A 17,378-nucleotide genomic window follows, 5' to 3' on the forward strand; every position below is an offset into this window, starting at 1 on the left:
ATCCACAAGGGGATTGTTGATTATCCCTTCTTTCTTTTTCTCTTTAACTTTTTTTTTATTTTGAAATTTCACTGTTCCTTGTGGAAAAATCATAGTTTTGAATTTTCCCTTCGGACAAAAGATAATTGATCCTTGGGTGATTCTTGGTGCCCTAAGATAATTTTTGAACCCCTTCTTTGTCCATCTCCATTAGCAAGTACCCCTACCCCCCGCCCCGCCCCGCCCCGCCCCGCCCCACTAAAAAACCACAATCTTAGAGATGGTTTCTAAGATGCCTTTGGAGTGGCAGCAGAAAACTGACGTGTTAGACATGAAAATTAATCTATGGGATCCGAATTTTCATGTTTAGTAAACTTGCATCAAATATTTCAAATTTATTGCACAACTAAACACCCAACAAAGTTTAAAAACCTTGAACATCTCAAATTTAATTTCAGAAGTTAAAAGAAGTTGAAGTGCATTGCATTCTTTCAAATGAAGGAAGATAGTGCAAAATTCATGCAAGTTCTAGAAGGAAAATTGTATCTACTTTCCTGTTGTGGGCTTTTATTTGAGCACTCTACTTGCTATGGTTTATAAGGACTTCTTTAGATTGTTTTGGGAAAAACAAAAGAAAAAAAAGTGAAAAGATGGCAAAGATTATCATGCCATCAAATTTGGAAATCTCAATAATGATGTAGAATCTGACCCAAAAGATGGTCTTTAGGAAGAGAAAGGACCAAGTATGGAAAATTTTCAGTCCAGTGCAGCAATTACTGCATCAACGACCTCTTGAGTGGTACTGTCTCCTCCAAAATCTTTTGTGAGGTACTTGCCATCTGAAATTACACGTTTCACAGCAGTCTCCAATCGATCAGCAAATGACGGAAATTGGAGATGCCTCAGCATCATGGAAGATGAGAGAAGCAGAGCTATTGGGTTTGCCTTCTTCTGTTCCAACAATTTAGGGTTTCCTACATTGCCGGCTGAAGCACCTTGCTCAAAAATGGCATGATCAGCCCCAACATTGCCTGCAAAATCCAAGATCCATGTATCTGTCATTCTTTTTTTATTTTTATTTTTGTGATGGAGGAATTCACAAGCAACTTAAGAAAAGAAAAGAAACATAAAGGCCACCTATAAGTGAAGGCATGCATATTAAAACACAAACATTGCGATTCCTTAAGGAATTCCCATGTTCAAACAAATCATAAGTTGTGGACTCAGATTTTCTAATAAATAGAAACCAAGTAGACCACTTTGATTCTTACTATATTTTGTCAGCATAGGTATCACATCAATAAAGTTGCAAGCTAAACAAAAATGCCATTACTTAAATCTTTTTAATATTGACAAGAAAAGTACTTTAAACGTGACCAAACACTTGATGAATACAATAGAGATAACTTCTTTAAAAACTTTGCTTAGCTTGCCAAGAGGGTGAGTTAATTTCTTAGAAGTCAAACACTTTATCTTACACTGTTGGAATAAATGAAAGAAACAAGAGAAAATTGAGAAGATGGTAGGTACCTCCTGGCATGAAACCGGTGCCTCCAGCAATACCAGCTGCTGTATTTGCCACTAGATTGCCATAAAGATTAGGTGTCACCTGCAAAATATAAATGAATCTGCATGTGAAGAGTTGGTCAAAATGTACACGCCATTTGAGTGAGGCACATCTATTGCAAATGGGAGACCAAAAGGAAAATCAATGGAAACCATTTCTAGCTAATGACTTGGAATGCTCACTAACCAGTAACCATATAGCATGTGTGCCCATAAAGAAAACTTTTTCTTATATAATTAGTAATATTCAATATTCCCAGGCCCTTGAAACTACATCACACCAATGAAATAACACAAGAATCTCAACTTCATAAAGTAACTTCAGCCTCTAAAGAAACTTTTAAACCTATGCTTCCTTAAATTTATTCCCTATTTTGCTAATTTGATTATAATATCTTGGTGCAATGGTAAAACCTCAGAATGACAAGAGTGGGAATGCATGTTTGAGTCTGAGAGTAGTCAGTGGTCTTCATGCAAGAAAATGCTGAAAGGTTAGAATTGTATCCAGTCCACTCCTTCCAAGACTACAGATGTCAGGGACGAACATTGTATCCTGTCCACTCAATATTTTCATTAATCATTCAGTGCAAAAAGATTGAAGATTTTGCATCATAAAAGCATAAAACCTGCAGCTTGTAATTCCATCCCACTCTTGAAACAAAAATAATAGCATTCACTTAACACTGGTGAAAGACTGAAATTGATCTAAATATTCTATTCAATTTCAACAAATTTCATCTTTTGTGCCATACCACCTATAAACTCCTCACAATGGGTCACCCCTATAGGTTGTAATCACCTTTAGTGCTGTGGGAAAGTGATTTTTATTCTATTCAGTTTATACTTCTGCTCTTAGTATTATTTCTTTGGTTTTTGTTTTAGTTGGTTTTAGTTATGGGCCTATAGTTAGTGACCCATTGTCCTTCCTTTATTTTTATTAATCATTGTTAGTGGTTCCTCCTTAGTCCTTACTAAGGGGCAGGAATATAGTTTTCTCCATTGTTATATTAGCTATAAAAGATAATGGGATCTCACACTGATCCCCACGCTCTTTTCTCCAAGTCTTCTCTTCTCTCTTCTCTCTCACATGATAGTCAATTTCAGATTATTTAATCAAATTTATTTGATTTATACCCTACTGAGGACTGATCAACAACTTGGTATCAAAGCCAAATTTCAGATGGTATATCAATTCTCATGCAGTCTTAGGAATTGAAGTAACAATATCATGACATGACATCGATATATGCTAGAGGAAGTGTCTTCTTAATCTACTCGAGGAAATTAAACAACTGGGAACAAAACTAACTGAATCTCTAATGGATTTTAGTACCAAGCTGAGTGCTGGTATAGGTGAACCGTTTGATGATTGAAGAAAGTATAGAAAACTGGATGACAAACCAAACTATTTAACCATCACACAACTAGACATCTCATTTGCAGTCAATATTGTAAACCATTTTATGCAGAGTCCTTGGTTTCCACATTGGGATGCACTAATCAATAGTTTAAGCTATTTAAAGGGAGCCATAATGTGGATATCCACAACAGGTTACTGCACATTTATTGGGTGAAATCTAGTCATTACATGTGACCTGGTGTGACTAAATCATCTTATTGTAGAGTTTGAATATATAGTAACTAGCCCTATGAAGTATACTATGATAACAAAACTGCTAGTCATCTCATTTAATCGGTCATGAGAGAACCAAACATATAGAGGTTGGTTGTCATTTTGTAAGGGAGAAGGTTCTTAGTGGAGTGACGAGTACTACTCATGTGAGGTCAGAAAATCAATGGAAATATTTTTTAACTAAAAAGTCTAAGAGTGGAATATATATGTAACAAATTAGGAATGTATGATATATATTCTTTAGCTTGAAGGGAAATGTTAAGTGGAAAGTCAATGGGGGCATTTATGTCTGTCTTTAGTTTTGTAACTGTTCCATTCTGTCCTATGCTTAGTGATGTGATTCATACTTAATTAGGGGTAAAAAAGTAATTTGAAATATGTCAAGAAGTCTATGTAAAGCAGCCAAATGTGAGGGATCGAATGAATCTTTTTCTCATTGGCCTAACAAATTCTCTTGATTTTCTTTCTCTCTTCCTTCCTTCTTATATTAATCTCTTCTTTTCTTACTCTCTCTCTCTCTCTCTCTCTCTCTCTCTCAATCAATAACCAAAAATTTTATAATTATATAAAATATCATAACACTTTTCCATTGTTAATCCTTCCTAGTCCTCCATCTCAATTTCCTGCATAATTTACTTCCATTTTTTACCATCAGTCCCTTATTTCTGTGTGCACCCAAGTGCTCATGGAAATTGTAACATATCCATCCTAAACATTTTTGCTTACAATCAAGGAGTTGTTGATGCAGTTTAAAATTATGCTTTGAGAAGTATCAAATCATTTTCAAAGAATAAGATAAGTAGGCTTTAATTTAAACTCACTAATAGGCTTCAAATAGCCATTTTGGTTAGTGGGTTTCTAATAGCTAGTTTTTCATTAAAGGCTCTAATTGCTAGTTTTTCATTTAATGCTCCAATAACTAATTTTGTTTTCTACATAAATCCTTGTAATCTCAATCTAGAGGCATCAAGTTTTTTTTTCTTTTTCTTTTTGGTTTTGTGAAGCTTAGAGATTTCTTTTGAGAGTGGAGAGAGACCTCTCTTAGTAAGTGAGTCCCCAACCTTGTTGTCTCTTTGTAATCCACCTTATATTAATAAAGTTCTATTCAATTTTCTTCTTTTCCATTTCTTCTTTGAACAAATTTCTTTTGTTTTCTTATGTCATACTTGAGCTGCGTCAACCAGCACCAAAACTGGATCAGTTGTTCTATTTTCACTCATTTTGCGATTCATTATCAATTTCACATCCTGGCTCAAATAATCTCAGGTCGTGGTGATGTATAATGGGGCCTTTGGTATTCAAGGATCTTAGTGGGGTTACAACTAGTTTCTAGCAGTTCTTGCTGAGGATATTTTTTGATAGACTGCTTTTCCAAAATATATCTCAAAGTTTTAAACCCAAGTGCAGAAGAAATGATTCGTAACTATTACTATAAATAATAGATAGCTGTAAGTAAAATCCAAATAAAATTATAAGCCATTTTTAGGAAAGAACATATAGAATTTATTAATATGTGTCATTTTCATTTCCTCCATTTTATGTTGAAGTAACCATGTTGATATGATACAACACTAATTCTATTATGGGGCATGTTGGAAGTTACTATTTATATTGTTCCATGTTTTGATAGTTTGGGTACATACCAACTATTAGTGTCGACTGTGTAGGGGTATTTTAGCCTTTATAATTATGTTTAAAGGTGATGTGTAATGTTTTGTTAGTTGATGTGTCCCATACTTAAGTAGGAGCAAAGGAGTCTTTTGTTCTTTTGCATAGAAATATATAAATTAAATCTAGTTGCCTAGAGAGGATTGTGTTCTCTAGTTCGAACCAGAATTTTCTCCTTCTCTATTCTTCTCTCTTCTTCTTCTACTTCTTCTTCTATTCTCTCTAATATCTCTTCAACCCTAATTCTAACAGAATTCTAGTGCAGATTAGGTTTATAATATGGTATCAGAGCCAGGTTGACAAAATCGAATCTGCTAAAAATTTTGGTTTTCTCGCATTCAGCCTAGGGTTTTTTTAACTTTTCATCATCATCAGTTGAAGATAGGGAAAGGGGCTGAAAAGGAGTGTTTGCCCTCTTCCCTTGGAGGTTCCTATCCCTTTGGTCTAAGGATGGCAATTTTTCCCTTTTCCCCAATCCCTGTGGGGATCCACCCGGAATGGGGCGGGATAGGGATGGGGAAATTTTCATCCTTGTTAGCAGGGACGGGGTGAGGACCCCGATCCCCGCCCTGTGGGATACCCACTAATATATATGTATATATGTACACATACATCTATATATTAATATTTTTAAAAATATGGTTGAATATTTTCTAATAGGATTGTAAATTTTAATTATTTTAATTTTATTTTAAAAATAAAAACAAAAACAAAAACAAAAACAAAAAACAAAAACAAAAACAAAGACAAAACAAAAACGAAAAACAAAAACAAAAACAAAAACAAAATGGTTTACATGATAAAAAATCACAGGGAATGGGGATCCTCGCAAGGATGAGGATCCCCGTGGAGATGGGGATGGGGATAACCTTGTCCCTGTTAGTGGGGATGGGAATAGGGGTGGGGATTTTCGTGGGGATGGGGATGGGGAGAGCCTCCCCGTCCTCGTCCCCGCCCCACCCTGCCCCATTGCCATTCCTGCTCCGGTCAGCAAATTTGTGGGTGTTTGTAGTGATTTGTAGGAAGCCCCCCTAATTGATAGTGAGAAGAGGGCTGGTTTGAGTGATGCAATGAAGTGTCGAGTACAGATTGACTATTTGGTGATTACGTAAGTGGGTTTTGTGCAGATTTCAATGTGGATCAAATGGTTAGTGAGTTCCAAGTAGTGTGGTGAGAATTCAGGTAGTCTTGTAAGTAGGGTTGTGGTGTGGGGAGTGAAGAATTTAGTGACAAGTGGTGCTGAGTGCAATGTGGTGAGAGGTGAATAAGAAAGGATTTTTTTTTCAAATATGGGAGATAACAGAGAAAACAAAACTAGTGTGATGGTTCCCACCGACTACCTGAATGTTCAGATGACTTCTATCAAGTTGAATGGGGAAAGCTATGTGCCTTGGGCGAAATCTATAGAAGTCTTTCTCTTAAAGCTAAGAAGAAAGTGAAGCATATAAGGGAATAAAAACCCTCTATTGAGTCTCATGAGTATGGTGATTGGGAACAAGAGGATGCACATATTATAACCTGGTTATGGAATAGTATGGAACCCTTTATCTTTATCCTTAGTTTTGTATGTTCCGAAGTTTCCTTTTTACATTATGTCTATTAGTAAGTTAACCAAGTCCCTTAATTGCTCTATCACTTTTTGCCCTTCTTGTGTTTTTCAGGATCTCAAGACGAGGATGAAGATTGGTAGAGGGCATGAAGCTGGTGGACTGTATTATCTTGATGGTGGTGGTAGTGCGTCAACAACTCTTCATACATTTCTTTCTCCTCTTCAGTGGCATTATCGATTTGGTCATCCATCACTTAAAGTTTTGAAGTCTCTTGTTTCGCTGTTGAGTCATCTTTCTGTTTTAGATTGTGAGTCATGTCAGTTGGGGAAACATCATCATGTTCCCTTTAGTCCTAGGGTTGATAATCGTATGTTGAATCATTTTTCTTTAGTTCATTCAGATGTTTGGGGTCCAAATAAAATAATGTCATACAATGGTTATAAATACTTTGTTATTTTTTTTTATGATTATTTAAGGATGACGTGGCTTTACCTAATGAAAGAAAGGAGTGAATTGTTTTCCATTTTTCAAAAATTTTATGCTGAAATTCGCAACCAATTTGGTGTGCACATTAAGATTCTCCATTCCGATAATGGCCGTGAATACTTTTATACACCATTTCAGGAGTATTTGGAACAACATGGCATTATCCATTAGACTTCATGTACCTACACCTCACAACAAAATGTGGTAGTTGAGAGAAAGAACCGTCACCTTTTGGAAACTGCCCAATCCCTTATGCACCATATGAATGTACCCAAACCTTTTTGGAGTGATGTTGTGCTTACATCTTGCTTTCTGATTAACTGGATGCCTACGCCTATCCTTGAAGGTCATTCTCCCTTCACCACTTTGTTTCCTACATTGTCTCTATTTCCCCCTACTCGGGTTTTTGGGTGTGTCTGTTTTGTTCATAATCTAGGATCGGGAAGGGACAAGTTAGATGCATGATCCATTAAGTGTATCTTCCTTGGCTATTCACGAACCCAGAAAGGGTATAAGTGTTATAACCCTAGCTCCCGACGTTCCTTTGTGTGCGCTGATGTTACTTTCTTTGAGTCCACTTCTTTTTTCTCGGGGCCAGGTGATGCTTCTTCTTCCTCACCATCTCTTCCTCTTCCAGTTCTTGTTGAGGCCCCATTCCACTTGTTCCGGCTATGACCAAGTCTTTGCCTCCGATGCCACTTCTTATTGAACGACCACCTATTTGTCAAGTGTATACACATCGACAGCATGTACTGGCTCCTCCTCTAGCTCCATCACCGTTGACAGATCCGACAGTTGTTCTAACACCAGCTCCAACCCTAGTTTTTGATCTTGACCTTTTGATTGCCTTGCGGAAAGGTAAACGCAGTTGCACTCTTCATCCTATTTCTAATTATGTTTCTGTCACTCACCTTTCTGCTTCCCATCGCTAGTTTATCTCCCTATTATCTTGTATTACTATTTTTATGGATGTCTAGGAAGCCCTTGCCTCTCCAGGGTGGCACCATGCAATGGAAGAAGAACTCTCTGCCTTAACTCATAATCATACATGGGATCTCACCACACTTCCTCCTGGTAAGCAGGCTGTCGGTTGTAAGTGGGTATACACTGTAAGTATTTTCTTGATGGTAGTGTAGAGCGGTTAAAAGCTAGACTGGTTGCCAAAGGGTATTCTCAAGCTTATGTTACTGACTACACAAAGACCTTCTCTCCTGTTGCTAAAATTGGTTTAGTTCGTGTTGTGATATCTCCAGCTGCTATGTATTGGCCTCTTTTTCAGCTTGACATTAAGAATGCTTTCTTACATGGTGATCTATTTGAGGAAGTCTATATGGAGCAACCACCGGGATTTGTTGCTAAGGGGGAGGATGGTAAGGTGTGCAGACAAAAGAAGGCCATTTATGGACTTAAACAGTCTCCTCGTGCGTGGTTTGGTAAGTTCAGTGAAGTGGTAAAGAAGTTTGGTATAAAACAGTGTCAGGTTGATCACTCAGTCTTCAGTTATGACTCGTAGGTTGGAAAGATCTTATTGGTGGTATATGTAGATGATATTGTCATTATTGAGAGTGATAAACTAGGAATTGATAGGTTGAAGATCTTTCTGCAGGAACACTTTCAAACAAAGGACCTTGGTAAACTAAAATACTTCTTAGGGATAGAAATAACAAGGTTTAAGCATGATATTATTTTGTGTTAGAGGAAATATGTTCTTGATTTGTTGGAAGAAGCATGATTATTAGGTGCCAAACTAGCTGAAACACCTATGGAATCAAATACTAAGCTTAGTAGTGATATGGGATAAGAGTTTGAATATCTTGGAAGGTATAGGTGGTTGGTGGGTAAACTACACTACCTAATCATTACCGGGCTAGATATTTCATTTGCAGTTAGTGTGGTGAGTCAGTTCATGCAGAAACCTCGGGTTCCACATTGGGATGTAGTTCGAAGGATTGTAAGGTATTTGAAGGGAGCTCCTGGTCGTATCTTGATATATAAAAGTGAAGGAAAACTTGAAATAGAGGGATATATTGATGTTGATTGGACTGACTCTATATCTAATAGAAGATCCACTACAGGTTATTGTACTTTCCTTGGGGGTAATCTGGTGACATGGAAAAGTAAGAAACAGATAGTTGTGGCAAGAAGCAGTGCAGAAGTAGAATATATAGCTATGGCACATACCACTTGTGAATTAGTGTGGCTAAGAAATCTTCTACAGGAGATGGGATATTTGATTGACACTCCAATGAAGCTCTATTGTGACAACCAAGCTGCAGTCCACATCTCTCCTAATTTAGTGTTTCATGAGAGAACAAAGCATATAGAAGTTGACTATCACTTTGTGAGAGAGAAGGTTTTGAGTGGAGTAATAGATACTGCATATGTCAACATAGGAAATCAATGGGCAGATATGTTCACCAAAGGGTTGAGTGGACTACATATGTAATAAGTTGGGACTATATGATATATACTCACTAGCTTGAGGGGGAGTGTTGGTGTCGACTGTGCAGGGGTATTTTAGTCTTTATAGTTATGTTTTAAAGCTGATGTGTAATGTTCTGTTAGTTGATGTGTCCCATACTTAAGTAGGGGCAAAGGAGTCTTTTGTTCTTATGGATAGAAATATATAAATTAAATCTGGCCGACTAGAGAGGATTGTGTTCTCTAGTTTGAACCAGAATTTTCTCCTTCTCTATTCTTCTTCTTCTTCTTCTACTTCTTCTATTCTCTCTAATATCTCTTCAATCCTAATTCTATCAGAATTCTAGTGCATATTAGGTTTATAATACCAACTAATTGGACATGTGCCAAGTGTCAATACAAGTTGTATTACTGATATTTTTCCAACTTGCTGCAAATAAAAAATTGAAATTTATAAGTGTGCAATATCCAAACTCCTTTTGATCTTGTGATTAATGTTACATTTTGAGTTTGTAATTGTAAAGTCACATGTTCATTATTGTATTCTTTTCTTACAAATGTTCCATCTACTACAGTAAATATTTCAATGAATCTAATTTATTAGATAATATTTTGCTTAGAAATTGCCTATTTACTGTTCAATATATAATCTTTTGTATAAAAAACTGTTGGTACACTCATCTTAGATAATGCATGTAGCAAGATTTGGATCAGTAACTCCTGGACATGTACCAGCACACAAAACCAAATAAGGTAGTTGTCCATGTGGCTGCTATAATAATCATATTTGCATGCGCTTTTTTGTCAATGTTTCCTAATTTTATTTAATTTTTTTATATTTAAAAATAAAATTAAGTAAAATTCCATCTACTAAACTTGTAATTGTAATTAATTGGAAAACTTAGAGGTCAGTACTTGGTGTAATGGTAAAATCTTGGGCTGGCAAGCGTGAGAATACGGCTTTGAGTTTGAGGGTGGCCACTTTGTGCAGAAAAATGCCAAAGTTTAGGACTTACCCAGTCTAACCCCTCACAAGACCCCAGATAACTGGGATAAACATTGGGTGATAGCCTTTTTGTTTGTAATTGGCAAACTTGACTACAATTTTCTAATTACTAACAACCATATGATGATTGTTTCAATTTTTTTTTCTCTAAAAAAATCTAGATTCAAATAGCAGCCAATTATAGAAATGATTTAGTTCTAGTCATAAAAAAATTGTAACTCTAGCTTAAAATATAAATAAAAGATGGAATTCATTAACACAATTGAAACTTGAAGACTCATCAAGAAAGTAAACATAGGACCCAAAAACTGTTTAATAGTAGCAAAAGGATGGAATTCACATACCATGACATCAAATTGCTCAGGCTTTGAAACAAGTTGCATGCAGCAGTTGTCCACAATAATTTCATTGTACACTATTCCAGGATATCTTGTTGCAACTTCACGGCAAGATTCTAAAAATAGACCATCTGCAACCTTCATAATGTTGGCTTTATGCACAGCTGTTACTTTCTTCCTGTTGTTTAGGTAAGCATGCTCAAAAGCATATTCTGCAATCCGCTCTGAACAGAACTTTGTAATCACCTAGAAAAGGGATTGAATAAATGCAGTACAATTACAAGCACTTATAAGAAAACCATCTAAGATAACAAGCTTGATAATAACCAAACACTAAAGGAGGATTAGAATTCCATACAAGTACCAGTTGAAAAATCAATACCCATAGAGGGAGAGACTCTAAATATGCAAACTAGCAATTAAAAGAATCAGAGGAAAACATACAAGGCAGCCACCAAATGGAGCAATTGTGATTTTTCTTCCTTTTTATTAGCAACAATATATAGAGATTTTATTAATATAGTGAATACAAAAATATTCCAAAAATTAGAAAGGATGATAACTAATACAAAAGCCAAAGACAGACAGACAAAAACTCATACTGCATCAAAGTTTTACAAGTTCACCCCTAAGCCTGATTCCTCCAACCAGATCAACCCTTGTCACCCTTCCCTTGGTAAAGAGTCAACAAGGCCATTGGTTCATCTAAGAATCTGCCAGAGGGACAAACAAAAACTCATATACTGCATCAGAGTTTTACAAGTTCACCCCTAAGCCTGATTTCTCCAACCAGATCGACCCTCGTCACCCCTCCCTTGGTAAAAAGTCAACAAGGCCATTGGTTCATCTAAGACAGACAGACAAAAACTCATATACTGCATCAGAGTTTTACAAGTTCACCCCTAAGCCTGATTCCTCCAACCAGATCAACCCTTGTCACCCTTCCCTTGGTAAAGAGTCAACAAGGCCATTGGTTCATCTAAGAATCTGCCAGAGGGAGCATTTCAAATTGGATGCTAAGTTCCGTTCATTTATTCTTTAAGACTGGAGTATAAACTTGCAGACAAGGCTCTTATTCTTTCCTTTCTCTCCCATGAGCAGATGATGATTCTGGCCTTCAAATATGCATTATTGATAAATCTAGCAAGCTTTTATTCTCTTATGATTGGGAAAGAATGGTTGAGATGGGCATGCTAGAATCTGGGCTATGACCTACCTGGGGATTTTCCACACAATCAGGTGGTGATCAGAAAATACATTATGCATTATTACAATGATCCCGCTCCCTCTATAAATCCTATTAGTTTTTCTCTTCCAAATCCCTGCATTGCATGTGTGCATGTACATATGAAATTCCCCTAGCAACTACTACCCTCTATAACAAGATTAATACAAAACAAAAAGACACATTTATTGAATTCTGCTGATTAGTTCTCACTCAAAAAGCTTTATCCCAATTATATGAGATTGGCTGCGAAGTACACTATCTATTGTTGCTACCCATCCATCTCAATCCTCATAGCCACTACATTATTTTGTGGATGTGGTACTTCTTTGATCCATTCAGTTGCCCTGTATATGGCATTAATTGGGGGTGGATCTAGTTATAAGATGCATTTGGACTTTCATGTGAACTAGAATGAAAGTAAAATTTCTAGGCAGGGAAATGAGAAAATTAAAGTATAGGGACACAATTCGTTTATCAGATAACATGGAAATGAGAAAATTAATTAGAAAATTGTGCATTCTGAACTAATTGATAAAGATAGGCCAAATCCTTTCTTCTTTAGTACAAGAATAATTTAACTTAGTAAGGAAGTAAGATTGGCCAAGTCCTGGTTATTTTCTCTTTCAGTTCTTAATATGCCTAACTTGCTTTGCACCCTTACCCTTTAAAGAATTTCATGGAGATTTGGAGCAAATTTTCTGAATAAGATATGACACTAAATTAATGAAGTTTTCTATGTTGCATTTTTCATTTGCTTTTGTTTGGTGAAATTAGGGGCTTTTTTACAAGATTGAAGTGGCTGAGTGGAATGACTTATTGCCTTGTCTTTAACGAATGAGCCATTAAATAGGTTGTGATACCCTTAATGGTTGAATGGAAAGTTAGGTTAATTAATACACCCTTAAATAATTTATTGTATGACTGTTTTATCTACTAAAGGACAAAGCAAAAAGTCATTCAGTTTAGACACTTAAGCTGTTGTCAAATGGTCCCTGAGTGAATGTCAATGCTATGATACATGAATTTACCAGGTAGATTGAAAGAGAAAAACAAGCTATACCAATTGAATTAGATTCCTCCAATGTCCATGAATGACAAAGTTAAATAAATGTTGTGTAAATTGTGAGATTGAAATCTTATGAGGCAAGTTTTGAATTTCTTTTTTTTTTTTGGGTAAACAGTTTGAATTTCTTTACATCATGCTCCTTGCTCTAACGAAATTCACATGTTCAAAATGATTGAGAGAGACAAAATAATAAATCAATTTAACAAAGAAAAACATAAGAAACTATAAAACCTTATTTTCCTTGTGGCAATCTCTTTAAAATTCAGCAACTAAATCCATAGAAAACCTTAAAAGTTCAATTTACATGAACTCTGAATACATTGCAAGTACCTTTATTGAAGAACTAGCAGCAGATGCATTGAGCAGAGGGTTAACAAGAGAGGAAAGAAGAGAAGCAGAAATGGATCAAAAGGAATACCTTGAGGCTCTCAACTACACCAGGAACTACCTCATGCTCAAGCCCCGAATATTCCCCTTCTGTATTCTCCCGAATCACAACAATATTGACATTCTCATGCCTTGTTGGAAGTCCAGGCAGATTGAAACAATGTACAAGTGATGCATAGATATCAAGTTCCCTTCTCAATTGAACATTCAATGAGCTGACACCTCCTCCAACTGGAGTGGCCAAACCTCCTTTCAAGCAGACCTTATTTTTCTTGATTGAACTGAGCACCTCTTCAGGAACTTCTTTCATATTGCCATAAACTTCATATTTTTCAAAATATACTGGTGCATGCATTGCCTCCATGACCTGCTCAACTGCATTTGTGACAAGAGGACCAATTCCATCACCTGGAATTAATGTCACAGCTCTAGGAGTTCCATCACCAGGTCGGGGCATGTAGGTTACAGGCCTTTTTGGCTCAAAACGTAACCCAAGCCCTAGAACCATAGGGTTGGATGGAGTGGAGGCTGATGACTTTTGAAGGAGTTGCTTCAGAATTGGTATTGTTCTTCTCGCCATGGAAGTTCTTCTATGATTAAGTCTCTAGTTCCACTCTAAATAGTGAAGTAAGATCTAGAGAAAAAAAAGTTGAGAAATCCCTCAATGCATTGAAAAGAAATTAAGTTCTACCAGCACCAACTACCATGAATTTAACTGTATATTATCTATCCAACATCTAATGAAACCATGGAGCTTTCTTTGTGCAGAAAATCTATGAGTTCTACGTCCAGGTAGGGGTGTCCATGAAAAACTGAAAAACCAAACCAAGCTGAGAAAACTGAACCAGAAAATGTGGTTAACCAAACCGATTGGTTCGGTTTCGGTTTGGTATTTTTGAAAAACCAAAGGACCGGTTCGGTTTTCAGTTAACGTACAAAAAACTGGCGGTTAACTGAACCAATTGGTATATATATTTATATGTATATTATATATATATTTTTAATATATGTCACATATTTTCTATATATTATATATAAATATATATTCATTATATATATAAATATATACATATATTATATTTATAATAATCTATTTATAAATATATTATATATTTTATAATATTTATAATAAATATAAAAAAACCAAAAACTGAAGAACCGAACTGGTCAAAAACTGAAACCGATGGACCGGTTAACTGGTGGTACCGGTTCGGTTTCGGTTTGGAGAAATGGAAAAACCGGTGGTACTGGTTTAGTTTATAACCGAACCATGGACACCCCTATGTCCAGGGAATACTGAAAACTAGAATTTGAGAGCCCAAAAGGCAGGTGTTGCAACAAAATCCATATTATTCTAGGGTTCCTATTATAGTTATGTTATAGTTTAAGAGAAATAGATTTCCTAACTCCATGGTTTATTAACTTGTGTATTCTTTTCAACTTTTTCCTTTTTTCCCTTGATGCTGGATAATGCCTGCTTCACTTTCTGGAAAATAGGTAAAACTGAGCCTGTGATGTTATATCTTGCATTTCATACTTGTTTCTCTTTGTTGCTAATTAGTGAATGCCACAACTTAGAGGAAGAAATAGGCATTGGACTGTCTGCAAGGCACCCAGCTGCCCACACAACCTTCCCGTTGAAATAAAAGAGATCTATGTTAACCATTAAACTAACACTTAACAACAAAGATCAAGCATGCCATAGAATAATACATTTCAGAAAGGTCATTACCGATAGGCTTCCTGCTAATCCAAAACCTCACTGGTCCTGCAAGAAAGAAAGTAAAGCCAGATCCTAATAAAAAATTCTATATCTAATTATCAATATTTAACGATAAATTTGAAACAATCCAATGTATAAATTCTCAGATTCATCTTAGCATACACTTTCAAAGTCAGCCCCATATTTCCCAACACAACTAAGAAAAATAGATGGAAATCAATAAGAGCACAATCTAGACCCGCCTTTAACCTTTCAAATATTCTGTTAACGAACTTTAGATAAGTGGATTACCGTTTCCCATTGGATCTAGTTTTCAATCAGAGAGAGAGAGAGAGAGAGAGAGAGAGAGAGAGAGTAATAATATAACGAAACCGAAGCAGAACAAAAAGAGAAGAACAAGAAGAAGAGAACAAAAATGAAAATGAAAACGTCCAATTAATCTCACATTCAGACTTCGACGATTCAACCAAAGAACCAAAGCGGAAGTTGTGCACTTTCCATTTCGATGAACCCTTTTCTGTAAGAAGAACGATGCATGAAGAATCAACTTGACAAAAAAAGGGATGCTATAAACAAATGAATTAAAAATCCGGAAAAGTTTTAAATTAATGAGTCCGATCGAATCGATTCCGAAACCTCAAAAGAAAAATGCATTCAATGAATAAGAACTTGTGAATAAAAGATTGAAGATTGATGATCACCTTTCAACGGCTCGGAAGAAAATGATGCAGAAGAGAGAGCTCTGAATTCCGATCTTGAGTTGGGCTGTTGCCTGTTGGCAGAGCAGGGGTTAGAATAATAGCATTCCTGATAAGCTGCATCGGCTCCTACCATAGTAGAATGAGTCAGACAGTTACAATGTACTGTGAGTGTTTGTTTGGTCTCCAAAAGGGAAGCTTAATCATCACCGCTGGTTTGATGAAACTTCCGTCCCCTCCCTGCTAACTGCTTAATGCTTTTAGCCTTAATTTTAACTGTTTTTTTTTTTAATTTAGTAAAATAAAATAGGAAAAATATGAGAATGGGCTGGGCCGGCAGGTGGGTGGTATATTGAGAAAATTGGTTCCCTGTTCCTTCTTCACATTTGGGCTAGATTGAGCCCATCAATGACCAACCTAGTTTTTTCAGCAAGTGGGTAGGAAGGCAAGTGGTATGGGTAGTCCGAATTCGAATCCAAATTCAGTCTGTATAATTGGATCGAATAAGGAACCACCCCTATCCGGTTCAATATGATCCGGGTTGATTCAATTTAAATATATATGATTATATATACTTAAAACTTTATTATATTGTATGTCAGTAAAATTGGTTTCAATGGTTGTGTTCTTACTAAGGAGCTAGGTTCAAGTTTCAATAAGGTTATTTTCAATTCATTTTGTTCATGATAATATCGAAGTTATTTTTACTTTATTTTATTAAATAATTATTTAATATTCTGATCATTTTGAGTTTTGATTCGAATCATATATAAACCCGGTATTCAAATAACTTTGTTAGTGTGAGCTTGTCTTATATTATTGGTCTCAAGCTTGAATAAAGGGGAGGGTTGCGTTAGATTGGCAGTTGGTACTAAAACTTTTTTCAAACTTTTATGGTTATAAATCATGATTTATTTTGTCATGCTCATACTAGAGCATTCATTGAAAATGATGCACCACACGTCTACACCATAATCTGAGTGTAGTGTAGTGCAAGGTTCAAAATATCGATATGCCCGATATGTCGGTATGGGCGTATCAGGCGATATCAATAGTGTTCTTTTGTTTTTTATTTTTTATTTTTCAAAACTGGTTCGGGGGGGGGGGGTGGTTTAAGGCTCCTCCACCCCCTGAACTAGCTAGAATCCCGATACACCCCCTATAGGGGCGTATCGGGAAGCCACCGACACGATATACATCGGCCGATATAGGCCAATACGTATCGATACTTTGAATCTTGGTGTAGTATACTCTGCTGGACAAGGGTATGTTAGAGCAGAACTGAATAGAATGGAATGATGAAATGGGACTTATGTAGCCAATTCCATATACTTACGACAAGGCTTTAGATGATGATGATAAAATCCAAATATAAATAAATCAAATTTGGATCTACCTAGATCCGATCCATTTGCAGCCCTAAAAATGGGTAATGCATTTTGATTGAAGGCTATATACTGGCATGGGCCCACAAGGTTAGCCATCTAATTGTGCAAGGGTGCATATATATATGCATGGGTTAAATCTTTCGGCCTGTGAACTACTCTTGGCCGGCCCTCTTAACCTATTAATTAAGTGGACAGGCTTAAGAGTTAAGGCTAGCTTATTAGGCCCAATGGGCCAAATAAA

At 36.2% G+C, this 17,378-nt stretch overlaps 1 protein-coding gene across 3 annotated transcripts; it reads right to left on the reverse strand.

The window, feature by feature from the left end:
* Positions 1-402: 402 nt before the first annotated feature.
* On the reverse strand, positions 403-15,994 carry LOC148845898 (isocitrate dehydrogenase [NAD] regulatory subunit 3, mitochondrial-like). Of its 3 annotated transcripts, none has more exons than XM_088956326.1 (7): positions 15,753-15,994; positions 15,497-15,568; positions 15,061-15,096; positions 13,360-13,962; positions 10,654-10,893; positions 1,510-1,588; positions 403-1,010 (listed from the first exon to the last, which is right to left on the reverse strand). In XM_088956326.1, exons 4-7 carry the CDS (start codon positions 13,906-13,908, stop codon positions 736-738), a joined length of 1,143 nt encoding a protein of 380 aa, XP_088812452.1. In that variant the 5' UTR covers positions 13,909-13,962; positions 15,061-15,096; positions 15,497-15,568; positions 15,753-15,994; the 3' UTR covers positions 403-735. The 3 variants fall into 3 exon arrangements, with proteins under 3 accessions (XP_088812452.1, XP_088812453.1, XP_088812454.1); XM_088956327.1 differs by having other exon boundaries at positions 15,042-15,096; XM_088956328.1 differs by lacking the exon at positions 15,061-15,096 and having other exon boundaries at positions 15,753-15,986.
* Between the last annotated feature and the right edge of the window lie 1,384 nt (positions 15,995-17,378).

The sequence above is a fragment of the Nelumbo lutea genome, chromosome 7 (assembly GCF_056320005.1).
Source record: "Nelumbo lutea isolate HS-2025 chromosome 7, American lotus-T2T, whole genome shotgun sequence".
In the NCBI taxonomy this organism is placed as follows: Eukaryota; Viridiplantae; Streptophyta; class Magnoliopsida; order Proteales; family Nelumbonaceae; genus Nelumbo; species Nelumbo lutea.

Coding starts and splice junctions, on each gene's coding strand:
- LOC148845898 (XM_088956326.1), bottom strand. CDS start 13,908: ATGGCGAGAAGAACAATACCAATTCTGAAGCAACTCCTTCAAAAGTCA. Junction 10,894..13,359: donor GTGTAGTTGAGAGCCTCAAG/GTATTCCTTTTG, acceptor TCCCTTTTCTAG/GTGATTACAAAGTTCTGTTC. Junction 1,589..10,653: donor CTGAGCAATTTGATGTCATG/GTATGTGAATTC, acceptor TATATTTTGCAG/GTGACACCTAATCTTTATGG.